This window comes from Mandrillus leucophaeus, unplaced genomic scaffold, assembly GCF_000951045.1.
Source record: "Mandrillus leucophaeus isolate KB7577 unplaced genomic scaffold, Mleu.le_1.0 Scaffold12, whole genome shotgun sequence".
NCBI classification, from domain to species: Eukaryota; Metazoa; Chordata; class Mammalia; order Primates; family Cercopithecidae; genus Mandrillus; species Mandrillus leucophaeus.
Window position 1 is genome coordinate 945,180 of NW_012100320.1, and position 15,509 is coordinate 960,688.

The 15,509-nt window shown below is 39.1% G+C and overlaps 1 protein-coding gene across 1 annotated transcript in view; it reads left to right on the forward strand.

The window, feature by feature from the left end:
* LACTB (lactamase, beta) overlaps positions 1-13,491 on the forward strand; it is a 32,680-nt gene extending 19,189 nt beyond the window's left edge. Inside the window, exon 6 of the mRNA XM_011969216.1 lies at positions 12,710-13,491. Within this exon, the coding sequence (XP_011824606.1) occupies positions 12,710-13,235 (526 nt within the window). The 3' untranslated portion in view covers positions 13,236-13,491. The remainder of the gene's footprint in view (positions 1-12,709) is intronic.
* The last annotated feature ends 2,018 nt before the right edge of the window (positions 13,492-15,509 follow it).

A 15,509-nucleotide genomic window follows, 5' to 3' on the forward strand; every position in this document is an offset into this window, starting at 1 on the left:
TATATTTGAATATGTATTTAAATTTAAATATGTATTTGAAACAAGGTTAGTGTGCCTACATTTTATTTTATTTTATTTTATTTATTTATTTATTTATTTTTATTTGAGATGGAGTCTGGCTCTGTCGCCCAGGCTGGAGTGCAGTGGCATGATCTCAGCTCACTGCAACCTCCGTCTCCTGCGTTTAAGCGATTTTCCTTCTTCAGCCTCCTGGGTAGCTGGGATTACAGGTGCCCGCCACCACACCTGGCTAATTTTTGTATTTTAGTAGAGACAGGGTTTCACCGTGTTGGCCAGGCTGGTCTCGAACTCCTGACCTCAGGTGATCCTCCCTTCTTGGCCTCCTTAAATACTAGGATACAGGAGTGAGCCACTGCTCCTGACCCATATATTGTATTAAAATAAGAACATGTTTGCCCATTTATGCCCTAAACAATGAGTAGAGGTAGATTAAGAACAAAGTTGACTCAAGAAATCAAATTTGCTTTACTTTTCTTCCTCTTCCTGTTTTGGTGTCACTTTGAAAGATTTTTGTTTTGTTTTGAGGTAGGATTTATTTGCTTACTTTATTATCAGAGAAAGGAGCAGATTTATGTGAAATGTTAAGTGTGCTGATCATAATTTTATTCTTGTGTTAAGGACATGGAATAAGGACAATTGCAAAGTTAATTCAATATGTTGATGTGTTTGTCCTGTGTTCTTTTTCTAAATGCTGCAGTAAAATATTCCTGTTTTAAAGGTATGCTAATTTTCAGTGGGAATATATTTTATGTAGTTTTGAATAATAATCAAGCATTTTCTTTTTTTCCTCCTTGCAATGATGTCTCAAGGTAGTCAGTTTTTGTATTCAACTTTTGGCTATACCCTACTGGCAGCCATAGTAGAGAGAGCTTCAGGCTATAAATATTTGGACTATATGCAGAAAATATTCCAAGACTTGGATATGCTGACAACTGTGCAGGAAGAAAATGAGCCAGTGATTTACAATAGAGCAAGGTAAATGAATACCTTCTGCTGTGTCTAGTTGTATCACATCTTAACACTATGTTATTAATTAAAAGTCACATTTTCTTTGTTTCCATTCCAAAATCAACTTGCCACATTTTGGGAGCTTTTCTACATGTCTGTTTTCCCATCTGTAGAGTGAAGGAAGTAAAACATGTTTATAAAGTACACTAAGACCCTTTGATGAAAGACAGCAATAATATTAATAATTCAAACATGACTAATGAAACCAAAATTGCACCCACCCTGAGCATCTGTAATTTGCTCTTTAACCATTCCTTTTCTTATGTTTTAACGAATGCTTTGTTTACGTGTTATTAGTTTTTAATGGCTTTCATACTGTTTTGAAATAATTTTATACTTACAGAAAAGTTGCAAGAGTAATACAAAGAATTCACATATCCCCTTTACTCAGATTCCCTTAATGTTAGTTTACCGCATTTGCATTGCCTTTCTGTCTACACGTGTTTATTTCTGAACCATTTGGAAATACATTGTAGACGTGATACCCCTTTACCTATAAATATTTAAATGTGTATTTTCTAAAATCAAGGACATTCAGGGCCGGGCGCGTTGGCTCACGCCTGTAATCCCAACACTTTGGAAGGCTGAGGTGGGTGGATCACCTGAGGTCAGGAGTTTGAGACTAGCCTGGCCAATGTGGTGAAACCAACCCTATCTCTACTAAAAATGCAAAAATTAGTCAGGCATGGTGGCGGGTGCCTGTAATCCCAGCCACACGGGAGACTGAGGCAGGAGAATCTCTTGAACCCAGGAGGCGGAGGTTGCAATAAGCGAGATTGTGCCATTGCATTTCAGGCTGAGTAACAGAGCGAGACTCCATCTCAAAAAGGAAAACAAACAAACAAAAAACCAAGGACATTTGGGAAATTAACATAGATACAATGCTTTTATCAAATCTACAGGCCTTACTCAAATTTTGCCAGTTGTTTCAATAATGTCCTTTATAGCAAAAGAGCAGAAAAACTTTTTCTGGTCTAGGATCTAATCCATGATCTCACATTGCATTTACTTGTCATATCTATCAGAAGTCACATGACATCAATTTGTCCCATTATTGCTGATGGTATTTTAATCACTTTTTGAGGTGGTGCCTGTCAGGTTTTTGTAAAGTTACTATTTTTACCTTATAATTAACAAGTATATTTGGAGGAGATAATTTAAGATGATGTAAAAATTCTGTTTCTCATCAAACTTTCTACTAGTTTTAGCATCTATCGATGATTCATGACTGAATCAGTTATTACAGTGATGGTTGTCAAATGGTGATTTTCTAATTCCATCATCCATTCTATATTTATTAGTTGGCATTCTATTATAAGAAGGTGCGGGCTGGGGGCGGTGGCTCACGCCTGTAATCCCAGCACTTTGGGAGGCTGAGGCGGGCGGATCACTTGAGGCCAAGTTTGAGACCAGCCTGGCCGACATGGCGAAACCCCATCTCTTCTGAAAATACAAAAAGTCAGCCAGGTGTGGTGGCAGGCACCTGTCATCTCAGCTACTCGGGAGTCTGAGGCAGGAGAATCTCTTGAACCCTGGAGGCAGAGGTTGCAGTGAGCCAAGATCATGCCACTGCACTGCAGCCTGGGTGACGGTGAGACTCTATCTCAGAAAAAAAAGTGCTTTCCCTTCTCTCTTATTTATTTATTCATACCAGTATGCATTCATGGATTCTTAGTTTAGTCAGTGAGTTATAATCTATCACTGTCATTATTTAATATGTTGCTTTTAAAATAGTATATGAAATATTAAAACTGTAACAGTAAATAGTTATTAGATTGCTTACCTATATGTGTAGTTTTTGTTTTGTTTTGCCATACATTTGTAAATATTTATTGAGCAAATACTACATGCCACATGTTGTACCGCATAGTAGAGCTAACCTGACATAGCTCCTGCCCTCCAGGAGCTTGAAGACCAACATCCAGCAAATAAATCAATTAAGTACATAAATTTTCTTTCAAAAGGAATACATGTTATGAACAGGCACAGTGGCTCACACCTGTAATCCCAGCACTTTGGGAGGCCAACGCAGGAGAATTGCTTGAGCCCAAGAGTTTGAGACTAGCTGGGGCAACGTAGTGAGACCCCATCTCCAGAAAAAATACAAAAATTAGCCAGGCATGGTGGTGCGTGCCTGTCGTCCCAGTTACTCGGGAGGCTGAGTTGGGAGGATTGTTTGAGCCCGGAAGGTGGAAGTTGTAGTGAGCAGAGGTTGCCCCACTATACTCTAATCTGAGTAACAGAGCAAGACTCTGTCACACCCCCGCCAACAAAAAAAAGAATATGATTATGTAACATAGTTATAAGTGAGGCCACACCACCCTTTAGATATGTAGCTAACATGGTAATCCCCTCCTTTTTGTAATTATTATTTTAGATTCAGGGTGTACATGTGCAGGTTTGTTACATGGATATATTGTATAATGCTGAGGTTTGGACCTGTCACCCAAATAATGAACTTATGAACTTAGTACCTAATAGGTAGTTTTTCAACCCTTGCCCTCCTCCCTGCGTCCCCCTTTTTGGAGTCCTTGGTGTCTCTTGTTTCCATCTTTATGTTCACGTGTACCCAGTGTTTAGCTCCTACTTATAAGTGAGAACATGTGGTATTTGATTTTCTGTTTCTACATTAATTCACTTAGGATAATGGCCTCTAGCTACATCTATGTTGCTGCAAAGGACATGATTTTGTTCTTTCTTATGTATGTGTATATATTTTTAATTGAATGATTTTCTGCTTGATTTTATGTGTGTTGATAGTAAACATTAAAATGCTCTTCTTATTTGGATTATGTAGCCCTCTCCTACATGCCATTAATAAGGGTAATTAAGATTCTGGGGGTGGGGCGAGGTGGCTCACACCTGTAATCCCAGCACTTTGGAAGGCTGAAGCGGGTGGATCGTCTGAGCTCAGGAGTTCAAGACTAGCCTGGGTAACATGGTAAAACCCCATCTCTACCAAAAGTACAAAAAAATTAGCCAGGCATGGTAGTGTGTACCTGTAGTCCTGACTACTTGGTAGGCGGAGCTGGGAGGATCACTTGAGCCTGGGAGGGTGAGGCTACACGGAGCTGTGATTGCACCACTGCACTACAGCCTGGGCGAGAGAGGGAGACCCCGTCCCAAAAAACATTTTTTTTGATATATTATAAAAATACAAAATAATATCTAACTAAAGTAGTTGAACACCTAAAAACTATCTGGGTGTAAACACTATTTTACAGTGAGGCATCCTTAGGTACTTTTAGTAAGATTTAAGATTTAAGACATTTAAACCACATTTTCTCTCCATTTTCTTCTATAGCTTTTATATATAAAATATCAAGTTCAAGTTACTTATGTAAATTTGAATTGGGTGTTCAAACAAAATCCTAGGTGAATTGCTTAAGCAGACTTTAATATAATTTATGGAGAGGCTTTTAGAACAGATTTTGACAAGTTAACTAGAATTTTTACCCTTAGGAGTGAAAAATGCTATGATTTTATACAATTTCATATTTGATTCATTTACCACTATAATAGGAAAGGGTTTAGTCAGCTTTTTAGCCTTTACAAATTTTACAATTTATGCTTTCTGTTATGGAGACATTTTCTATGACTTAGAGTTTTAACTTTAATTTACATAATCTAAAATAACTCAAGCCAGGTGCTGTGTGGCTCATGCCTGTAATCCCAGCACTTTGAGAGGCCAAGGCAGGAGGATCATTTGAGGCCAGGAGTTTGACCAGCCGTGGCAACAGAGTGAGACCGCATCCCTACAAAAATTCTTTAAATAAGGAGGCGGGCGTCGTAGCGCACGCCTGTGGTCCTAGTTAATCAGGAGGAGAGAATCACTTGAGCCCTGGAGTTTCAGGCTGCAGTAAGCTATGATCATATCCTGCACTCCAGCCTGGGTGACAAAGCAAGATCCTGTCTCTAAAAATTAATTAATTACTTGGTTAATTGAATAAAACAAGCACAAGACTATATAAAAGTGCTAAAAAGTTTACATGTTCGGTTGAGATGAGACAGGATTAAAATAATGTGAACCAAATACAGATTTCTTGTCCGAACTGGTATACTTCAAAAATCACACATGGAAGTATTGAATTTTAAAATTACAAACATTTGAGCTTATTTTGTAGAGAAAAATTTGAGACACAGTGTTAGCAAATGCAATAAAAATTTGTTTGACCTTTTAAAGTAATTTGGGATTTTTATTATTAGAGGAAAAAGTATTTGGAAAGCAAATACTTGATAACTTTTCAAAACTGCTTTGTTCAGAAAGAACAAAGAACACTCATGAAAGGGCAGTTGTGTCAAATGTTAGGAGGGTGAGTCAGAAGTTTACAAAATGGCCAGTTGAGTTATATCTTGATTATTTATGGTCAGAATTAATTCAATTCGTTAAGTATTTGTATTTACTGAGTTTTATCTGTTTACTCCTCTCTCTTCCTACCATAGTGGTATTCAAACTGTAGGTTTGTATGTCCAATTACTGAGTTGGAAAATCAGTTTAGTGGGTTGAGTAGCAGGATTTCTTTTTTTTAATAGAACAAAATAGAATAGAATATGATAACGTACATCGCAGGTAGTAAAGGTAAATATAAGCTTTGGGATAAAGGCTAGGCTGCTGCATTAAGGAGACACCAAAATGCAGTGGCATGAGGAAAACAAAAGTTTAATTTTCCTTGCAGCATTCCTAAGGTGAACAGTTCTGATTGGTTCCCCACAAGCCTTTAAGAGGCCAGAGTCATCCATCTTACTGCTCCTCTCTCCACAGTGGTGTCCCTGTCTGTACACCTGAAGCTCAATCATAGCCCCGAAGGTGCCCCAGCCTCCTGAAAAGAGACAGGGTATGGAGCTTGTACTCAGGGCCTTAAGGTCCAGGCTTGCAAGTGTCACACTTCATTTCTGTCCACCTTCTGTTGGCAAAAACTTAGCTATATGGTCAAACTTTGCAACAAGGGAGGCTGAGAAATGTAATTTCTAGCTGAGCAGGCATGTGCCTTGCTTTACTTTATTACTAAGGAAGAATAGAAGAGTCAGTTTTGTGAGCAAGCAGCCATCTATGCCACTGGCCACTGTGTTGCTCCATAAAACTTCTGTTTTAGAAGGGTGTGATGTGTGTATGTGTGTGTGTGTGTGTGTGTGTGTTTTCATTCAGTCGAAAGGAGAAATGTATTCCTCACTGTGGGTTGAGGTTAAAAAAAAATGTTTGAAAGCCATTCAGTGGAATATATCAAACTAAAATTTTATTATATTTTTTACTAGTAATTTGTGAAAGGAGTTTTGGGATAGAATTTTGAAGCTTAATTACTAATAGGAATTTTACAGTTATGGTGTTTTATTTTCCATTTTATTATTTGATTTGTTAGAAAGGTAGCACATTTAACAAATCAACTATTACTTTTACCTTGCATATTTCCATTAGTACATGCTTTACAAATGGTTTAATTGCACTTTATAAAGAAATAGATGAAATGGTGGCTTTTTTTGGAAATTTTTTTAGTTTTATGTTCCTATCTCCATACTAGTTTTGTTCAATCTGTTGTATTTAAATCATAATTTTTAAATTATCAGCTTATTTAAAAGGATTAAATATGCATTGCAAATCAATCTATGGCCTAAAAGAGATTTCTTGGGGACCCAAAATAAATTAGGTTAGCAACAAGCAATGAATTTTAATTTTTTAAGTGGCCTGTGGTTCTCAACTACTTCAGACTCTTTGTGTTTATTATTTTTGGATCTAGCATTATATTTTACTGGAATGCACAAGAAAAATGATAAATACCATTGGGAGGTCGAAAGGGGTGTATTGCTTGTGCCTTGGTGTTCAAGACCAGTCTGGGCAACATGGTGAAACCCTGTCAGACAATACAAAAAAATTAGCCGGGCATGGTGGCATGAGCCTGTAGTCCCAGCTACTTGAGGGCTGAGCAGGGAGGATCACCTGAGCCCAGGAAGTTGATGCTTCTGTGAGCTGTGATCGTGCCACTGCACTCTCACCTGATGATGGAATGAGACCTTGTCTCAAAAACAAATGACAAATACCAGAAGTTGTCAGTTGAATCTAAAAAAAGTTTCCCTAGTAAAGATGGCATAGATGCATGCCCTTACTGTGATTTAGATCTAGACATTTGAAAATTTGAAAATGGATGTCTAGCTCTGTATATAAGGGGGAGAAGGACATTATGTCCACTCATCGAGCCTCTTTTCTAAGCTAGAAATGAAGGCTCTGTGAATGTGCAGAATGCAGAGCAGCTATTGTTTCCTGTTTTCTTGATGAGTAATTAACTTGTGACTTGCGCAAAAATCAAAATTGCCATATGATGGTGAGTTAATTTCATTTTCTTTTTTTTTTTCTTTTTTTTTGAGACAAGATCTCACTCTGTTGCCTTGGCAGGAATGCAGTAGCACAATCATACCTCACTGCAGCCTTGAACTCCCTGGCTCAAGTGATCCTCCTGTATCAGCCTTCCAAGTAGCTGGAACTACAGATGTGCACCACCACACCTGGCTGATTTTTAAAATTTTTTGTAGAGATGAGATCTTGCTGTGTTTCCCAGGCTGATCTCCTGACCTCAAATGATCCTTCCTCCTCAGCCTCCCAAAGTGTTGGGATTACAGGCGGGAGCCTAGCTCATTTTATTTTCTATTCTTTGAAAAAAGGCAATGGGTTTCTATCTCTAGTGTTAAGGGTCCCTATCAGCTCTGAGATGCTTTTGGTTTGGTATTTTTGTTTTGTCTCGTTTTAATTCGTAGTAGTTCTCAGTGGTTCTAAAGGGTAGTTGATTCATTTTAGTTAGATAAAATGGGCTGCTGAAATAAAAGAGGGCACTAAAAGAAGGAAATATTGTTACCTAGGAAAATGTTTTATCTATTTGCTTTATTTGTTTTATTTGATACAGTATCTGTTTGGGCCTCTGAAACTCAACTCTGATTCTTTTTTGTAATAATTATTTTAAAGGAGTTTAAAGGCACCAGCTTTTGGGGGGGAGTTCGGGGAGTAAAAGAAATCTTTTCAAAGATATAGACAAAAATAAAACCTTAAAGTAAAACTTAATATATATGTTTGTATTGATTTGTTTTATGGTATGATTTTGCAGGGGAAAAAATGTTTCCAGCTTTGTTATGTAGTCTACTGACTTGTTGGGTATAACCATAAACCTGTTTATAATATCCTGACTAAGGCTTTTTAGAGTTACTGTGTTTCCAGGAGTAAATATTTCTCTTCTTTGTCATTTCTTTGTGTGTTTATGCACATGTTGAAAATAGTACCACACGGTGTCTGTCACCTGTTCAAAGGATCTCACCAGAATCCCACCTCACAATAGCACTGAAATTCTTTCACTCAGATTTGAGTCACAAGATCACACTTAGCTGTAAGGGAGGCAAGAGAATTGTTTTTAACTGGGTATGTTGTTGTCTTGAATAAAATTGGGATTTTCTTAAATGGAACAGTGGGAACATTGATTCTGTTTAGGCGCGTAACTATTGATTCTGTGTAGCAAATATACTCTGTATAGGCAAGTACACTAAATAACTCTGTAAGTGAACATCACAAAGGAGCCCATTGACTGTTCTTGCCACTGAGAGACACTCAATTTGTTGATGGGGAATCCTCAGTCAATGCCTCAGCTTATTATTAGAACTTGGCCATTTTTTTAATGTGTTTGGCACAGTGTTTGCAACAAAAATTTCTAATTTTATAACTAGATGGGATGAAAACCAAATAAAATGAATGTTTTCTGGAGTGTTTGCTGTATTTTTTAATGTTTAAAATTTTTAATATCAATTTTTATGGGTACAGAGCAGCTGTATATACTTACGGTGTACATGAGATGTTTTGGTACAGGCGTGCAGTGCATACCAATCACATCGTGTAAAATGAGTTATCCATCCCCTCAAGTATTTATCCTTTGTGTTACAAACGATCCAATCCTACTCTTTTAGTTATTTTTAAATGTACAATTATTATTGACCATCATCACCATGTTACATTATCAAATACTGGATCTTATTAATTATTTCTGTTTCTTTTGTACCCATTAACCATCCCACCTTCTCTCAACTTTGGCTGCATTTTGACAGTATGGATATGGCCTTTACCTTCTATTTCTAAAATGTCTTCTAGAATTAAGAATTGTTCCGTATCAAGCTCTTTTTCATGCCTTTAGCTGACAGACTCTCTACTAGTAGTTCAATCCAAATGTAAATACTAAATGTTAAAGTGGGATTGTTTTTATAATATGCATTTGAAATTCTGTTGGTTTTCAAATGTCTTATAACAATACATACCAAGTGATGAATATTGTCTCTAAAGACATTTAAGAAGCATTTTGAAAATAAGGCTGGGCGCAGTGGTTTCATGCCTGTAATCACAGCACTTTGGGAGGCGGAGACAGGTGAATCACTTGAGCCCAGGAGTTCAAGACCAACCTGAGCAACACGGCAAAACCCTGTCTCTACAAAAAATACAAAAATTAGCCAGACAAGGTTGTGTGTGCCTGTAGTCCCAGCCGCTCAGGAGGCTGAGGTGGGGGATTACCTAAGCCTAGGATCACACCACTGCACTCCAGCCTGGGTGATAGAGTGAGACCCTGTCCCCCCACCCTTGGAAAAAAGTATTTTTAGTTTATAAGTTTGTAGATGTAGATTTCTGTGGTTATATAACATTCTTGTGCAGAATCTGGAGATTCTTATAAATAAGTATGAAGAAGCTGTTTGTCATCTGGCATCGTCCCATCAGTTAGTTACAAAATTGTTTCAGCAACTTAGTCAAGAACTTGTGTCTATATTCTTTTAAGCAGAAATGTTTTAGGAATTTGAAATAGTAAAGTTTATCTTTCAGCTGAACAAAATTATTTTCATAAAAATGTACTCATTGGTCCTATGTGAAAAGGAACTAAGAGATTAAAATCTAGAATTTGCTTATTAAAACTAGAATTCTAAAGTATAGAAGTCTCCATATTTTAATATTTAAAGGAGGAATAACTGAGGAGTTCTAGTTTCCAGTCTTAATGTAAGTGGTTTGAAATGCTTTACTGTTAAAAGGAAGTTACAGAGCTGGGCGCGGTGGCTCACGCCTGTAATCCTAGCACTTTGGGAAACTGAGGCTGGCAGATTACATGAAATCAGGAGTTCCTGACCAGCCTGACCAACATAGGGAAACCCCGTTTCTACTGAAAATACAAAAAGAAAAAAAAATAGCCGTGCATGGTGTTGGGCACCTTTAATCCCAGCTACTCGGGAGGCTAAGGGAGAATCGCTTGAACCCGGGAGGTGGAGATCACAGTGTGCCGAGATTGTGCCACTGCATTCCAGCCTGGGCGAAAGAGCGAGACTCTGTTTAAAAAAAAAAGAAAAAATCGGCCGGGAACAGTGGCTCATGCCTGTAATCCCAGAACTTTGGGAGGTGGAGGCGGGCAGATCACCTGAGTTCTGGAGTTCGAGAGCAGCCTGGCCAACATGATGAAGCCCCCGTCTCTACTAAAAATATAAAAATTAAAGAAAATTAGCTGGGCATGGTGGTGCATGCCTGTAATCCCAGCTACTAGGGAGGCTGAGGCAGGAAAATAACTTGAACCCAGGAACAGTGAGCCGAGACTGGGCTACTGCACTCCAGCCTGTGCAACAGAGCAAGACTCAGTCTCAAAAATCAATAAATAGACCAGGCACAGTGGCTTACGCCTCTAATCCCAACACTTTGAGAGGCCAAGGTGGGCGGATCACTTGAGGTCAGGAGTTTGAGACCAGCCTGGCCAACATGGCGAAACCCCATCTCTACTAAAAATACAAAAATTAGCCGGGTGTGGTGGCGCACACCTGTAATCCTAGCTACTTGGGAGGCTGAGGCAGGAGAATTGCTTGAACCCAGGAAGCGGAGGTTACAGTGAGCCAAGATCGCGCCACTGCACTCCAGCCTGGGCGACAAGAGTGAAACTCCATCTCAAAAATAAATAAATAAGTAAATATACAGAAAAAAATTAGCTGGGCATGGTGGCAGCACATGTAATCCTAGCTACTGGGGAGGCTGAGGCAGGAGAACCAATTGAGCCTGGGAGGCAGAGGTTGCAGTAAGCTGAGATTGCACCACTACACTCCAGCCTGGTCAACAGAGCGAGACTCCTTCTCAAAAAAAAGAAGTTACAGAAAGCTGATTATTGGCTGGGCACAGTGGCTCATGCCTGTAATTCCAGCACTTTGGGAGGCAGAGGCGAGTAGATTGCTTGAGGCCAGGAGTTTGAGACCAGGCTGGACAACAGTCAGAACTTCATCTCTACCAAGAAAAAAAAAAAGAAAGAAAGAAAGAAAAAACTTAGCCAGGTATGGTGGTACACACCTGTGGTCCCAGCTACTCAAGAGGCTGAGGCAGGAAGATTGCTTGAGCCCTGGAGGTTGAGGCTATAGTTAGCCATGATTGTACCACTGCAGTCCAGCCTAGACAATAGTGCAAGACTCTATCTCAAAAGAAAAGTGGAAATTTATTTCTCAGTGGAAAAAAAATGTGTTTCTATTATGTAACTTCTTTTAGATTTAATTTGACTTGGTTGGCTGAAATTACAAATATAATCAGGAGTTGGGGCAGAAAGTAACGAGGGCCTAAAATTTGAGAGTTGCCATAGGAATGAAAGGAAGGGAGAAGGGTAAGACACAAAGCAGAGATTGAATAAACAGGATTTAGCATCTTACTGGATGTGAGAGTTCAGGGCAAGAAAGTCATTAAAAGTTGTATAATGAAGGCTTTAATGGAGAGAAAGAAATATGACAGACATGTTGATTTTGAGACAATGAGAAAACCACCTATCAAGTCATTGGTTCTCTAAAGAGCATGCTAAGATCCCCTTTAGACTTTTTTTCTTTTTTTAAATCTTCAGACACAAACCTGTGGCCACTCCTTTCCTAACTGCCAGCCCTACTTCACCCAATATTATGACTTGTACTTTTAGGTTACGTATAAGAATCTTGAAAAAAGAAGAAAGGATTCAAACTAGGGTTTGCTAACTCCAACCTTTCCCAGTGCACCAAGAAACTACCATGTCACATCATTATATACGATATGTATATGGTATTATTTTTAGAATTTTTTTTTTTTAGATAGGGTCTTGCTTTGCTGCCCAGGCTGGACTCAAACTCCTGGGCTCAAGCGGTCCTCCTGCCTCAGCCTCCCAAGTCACTGGGATTACAGGCACAGGCCGCTGCACCCAGCTTATATGGTATTTTTATCCAAGAAATCTAGTCATCTTACAAATAACCTTATTCCTAAACATCCCAATATGCTTTGGATGTTTACAGTGTTGGTTATAAAATTCACTTGTGGCATGATTCAGCGTTAACCACAAGGACAAGGAATATCTACCAAATGATAAGTGTCTCCATATGCACAGGGCAAATGTGTCATGTGTTATATTAATTTTTGCAGGTATTAAAAGTTTGATACACTCAGCATGGACAAGCCATACCAATAGAAAAAAAACCACTTTCTATGCTTTAATTCAAAAGGTAATTAGACTACCTTACTTAGTATCTGTGTGTCATTAGGACCTGAATCATACTGAAAATTAGTGGTTAGTTTATAGTTTCTAAGAATGTATGATCATTACATTGAAATACAATCTGTCTCATGTACACATTTTTCTATCATGTGTGAAGTCAGTGGTTATTAAATTTTTAATGATCATTTCTTATTTCCTTTTAGATTTTATGTTTACAATAAAAAGAAACGTCTTGTCAACACACCTTACGTGGATAACTCCTATAAATGGGCTGGTGGTGGATTTCTGTCTACAGTGGGTGACCTTCTGAAATTTGGGAATGCAATGCTTTATGGTTACCAAGTCGGGCTGTTTAAGAACTCAAACGAAAATCTTTTACCTGGATACCTCAAACCAGAAACAATGGTTATGATGTGGACCCCAGTCCCTAACACAGAGATGTCTTGGGATAAAGAGGGTAAATATGCAATGGCGTGGGGTGTGGTGGAAAAGAAGCAAACGTATGGTTCTTGTAGAAAGCAACGACATTATGCTTCACATACTGGAGGGGCTGTGGGTGCTAGTAGTGTCCTACTGGTCCTTCCTGAAGAACTGGATACAGAGACTATAAATAACAAGGTTCCCCCAAGAGGAATCATAGTTTCTATCATATGTAACATGCAGTCTGTTGGCCTCAATAGCACCGCTTTGAAGATTGCCCTTGAATTTGATAAAGACAGATCAGACTGATACTTTAACACCACAGGTGCAAAATGAGTTGTTTTGGGGTTTTTTTGAAACATTAAAGTTCCAAAACATGAAATTTTTAAGAATAAATTTGAAATAGAGTATAATTGAATGCAGAGAATTATGTACCTCTAATTGCTTAATTTTGTAATGGTCTTTTATTGTAGAATTGGTTCTTTATACTCAGGGAAGTAATTCTATTGTTTTTACTTTTTGAAAAAAAGTGTTAACTCTTGAAATAAAATATTCTGATAAAATATGTACTTTCTGCATGTGTAATACAGAGAAAATCTCATTCAACAGGAGCCTCCAAATATCTGAGGGTTTTTTTTTGAAATGGATTCTTGCCGTGTTGCCTAGCCTGGAGTGCAGTGGTGTGATCTTGGCTAACCACAACCTCTGCTTCCTGAGTTCAAGTGATTCTCCTGCCTCAGCCTCCCAAGTAGCTGGGATTACAGGCATTCACCACCATGCCCAGTCAATTTTTGAATTTTTAATAGAGACAGCATTTCGCCATTTTGGCCAGGCTGGTCTTGAACTCTTGATCTCAGGTGATCCACTTGCCTCAGCCTGCCAAAGTGCTGGGATTACAGGCGTGAGACACTGTGCCCAGGCCAAATATCCTTTTAATAGGAGAGCAGTAACAAAAGCATGAGAAATAGTATATTATCTACTACAGCTTAAAAGAAATGTTCAGGGAAGGAATCGGGAAATTGGGAGCAATATAGTCATGTGGGTCTGGCGCAGTCTTGAATGAGGTTGCAGACAAGGTGTTATGATCATCTAAAGAATTCTCCAGGGCTGAAGGAAAGGCTTCCACATGGCTTGCTTGCATGACTGCTGGCAAGAGTCAGTCCTCTGGCTGGTGGGTGGCAAGGGGGCTCAGTTTGTCAACACTTGGACCTCTCTGTAGGGCCGCGTGAGTATCTTAATGTCATGGCAGTTGGCTTCCCGCAGAGTAAGTGATGAGACAGAGAGTGCCAGGCAGAAGTCACTCTTATAAACTAGCCTCAAGTCACATACCATCACATTTGCCAAATTCCATGGGTTACATGGGGCCTAATAAATGTTGGAGAGATTATATCGATTGTGAATATAAGGAGGTAGGAATCACTGGGTGTCAACTTGGAAGTTGGGTACCACAGTCTGACCTCTGGTCCCCAGTGATTTATGTCCTTCCCAAAGCAAAATACTCTTACCTCCTTTCAAATCCTCCAAAAGTTTCACCTTAGTATAGCATCAGCTCAAAGCCCAGTATCTTATCATCTAAATCAGGTCAGGTGCAAGTGTGAATGAGGGCTCCTTGGGATGAGTTCCTTAGGTACAGCAACTCAAGTAGAGTTTCTTGTAAGACCTGTGAACTTTAGTTATTTGCTCCCCACATGTGTAACATATAATAGCACAGCAAATATAGGACAATTGCTAGATACCGTCCTCTTCAAAAAGTAGGGAAATGGAAGACATACAGGAGACTGGCAATACTGAAATTCAGTCAGACAGAAGTTGGCAACTCTGATTAGTACTCAAGCCTTCAGAATAATTCTTACCTCTTGGCTATGTTCTCTGGGCTTTTAGTTCTGCCTTATGAGTTATACTTTTTTCTTTTTTTTTTAAGAGACAAGTGTTCACCATGTTTCCCAGACTGGTCTCCAACTACTGGGCTCAAGTGATCCACCCACCTCAGCCTCCCAAAGTGCTGGGATTATAGGCATGAGCCACTGCGCCCAGCCCTTGAGTTATACTTTTTTTTCTTTTTCTTTTTCTTTTTGAGACAGGGTTTCCCTCTGTCACCCAGGCTTGAGTACAGTGGCACAACCTCGGCTCACTGCAGCCTTAGCCTCCTGGGTTCAAGCTATTCTCCCGCCTCAGCCTCCCGAGTAGCTGGGATTACAGGTGCGTGCCACCACTCCCAGCTAATTTTTATATTTTTAGTAGAGACAGGGTTTCACCAGTTGGCCAGGCTGGTCTTGAACTCCTGACCTCAGGTGATCTGCCCCCCTCGGCCTCCCAAAGTGCTGGGATTACAGGCTTGAGCCACTAAGCCTGGCCACTTCCCTATACCTTTTTTTTCATGAAAGGTAGCATATCTTTCTAGCTGAGTGGTTTTCTCAGTCTGCTTTCCACTTGTAGAAGTTTGGAGACCCAAAGGCCTTTTTGTACTCTCTCTGTCCTTTCAGTCTAAGTTAACAGTGACTCTGCCAATATAATATTTTATTTCTCTAATATTTGAATTTGTTTTAGCAACCCTATTAGCTGACAATATAACATTTAAAAATG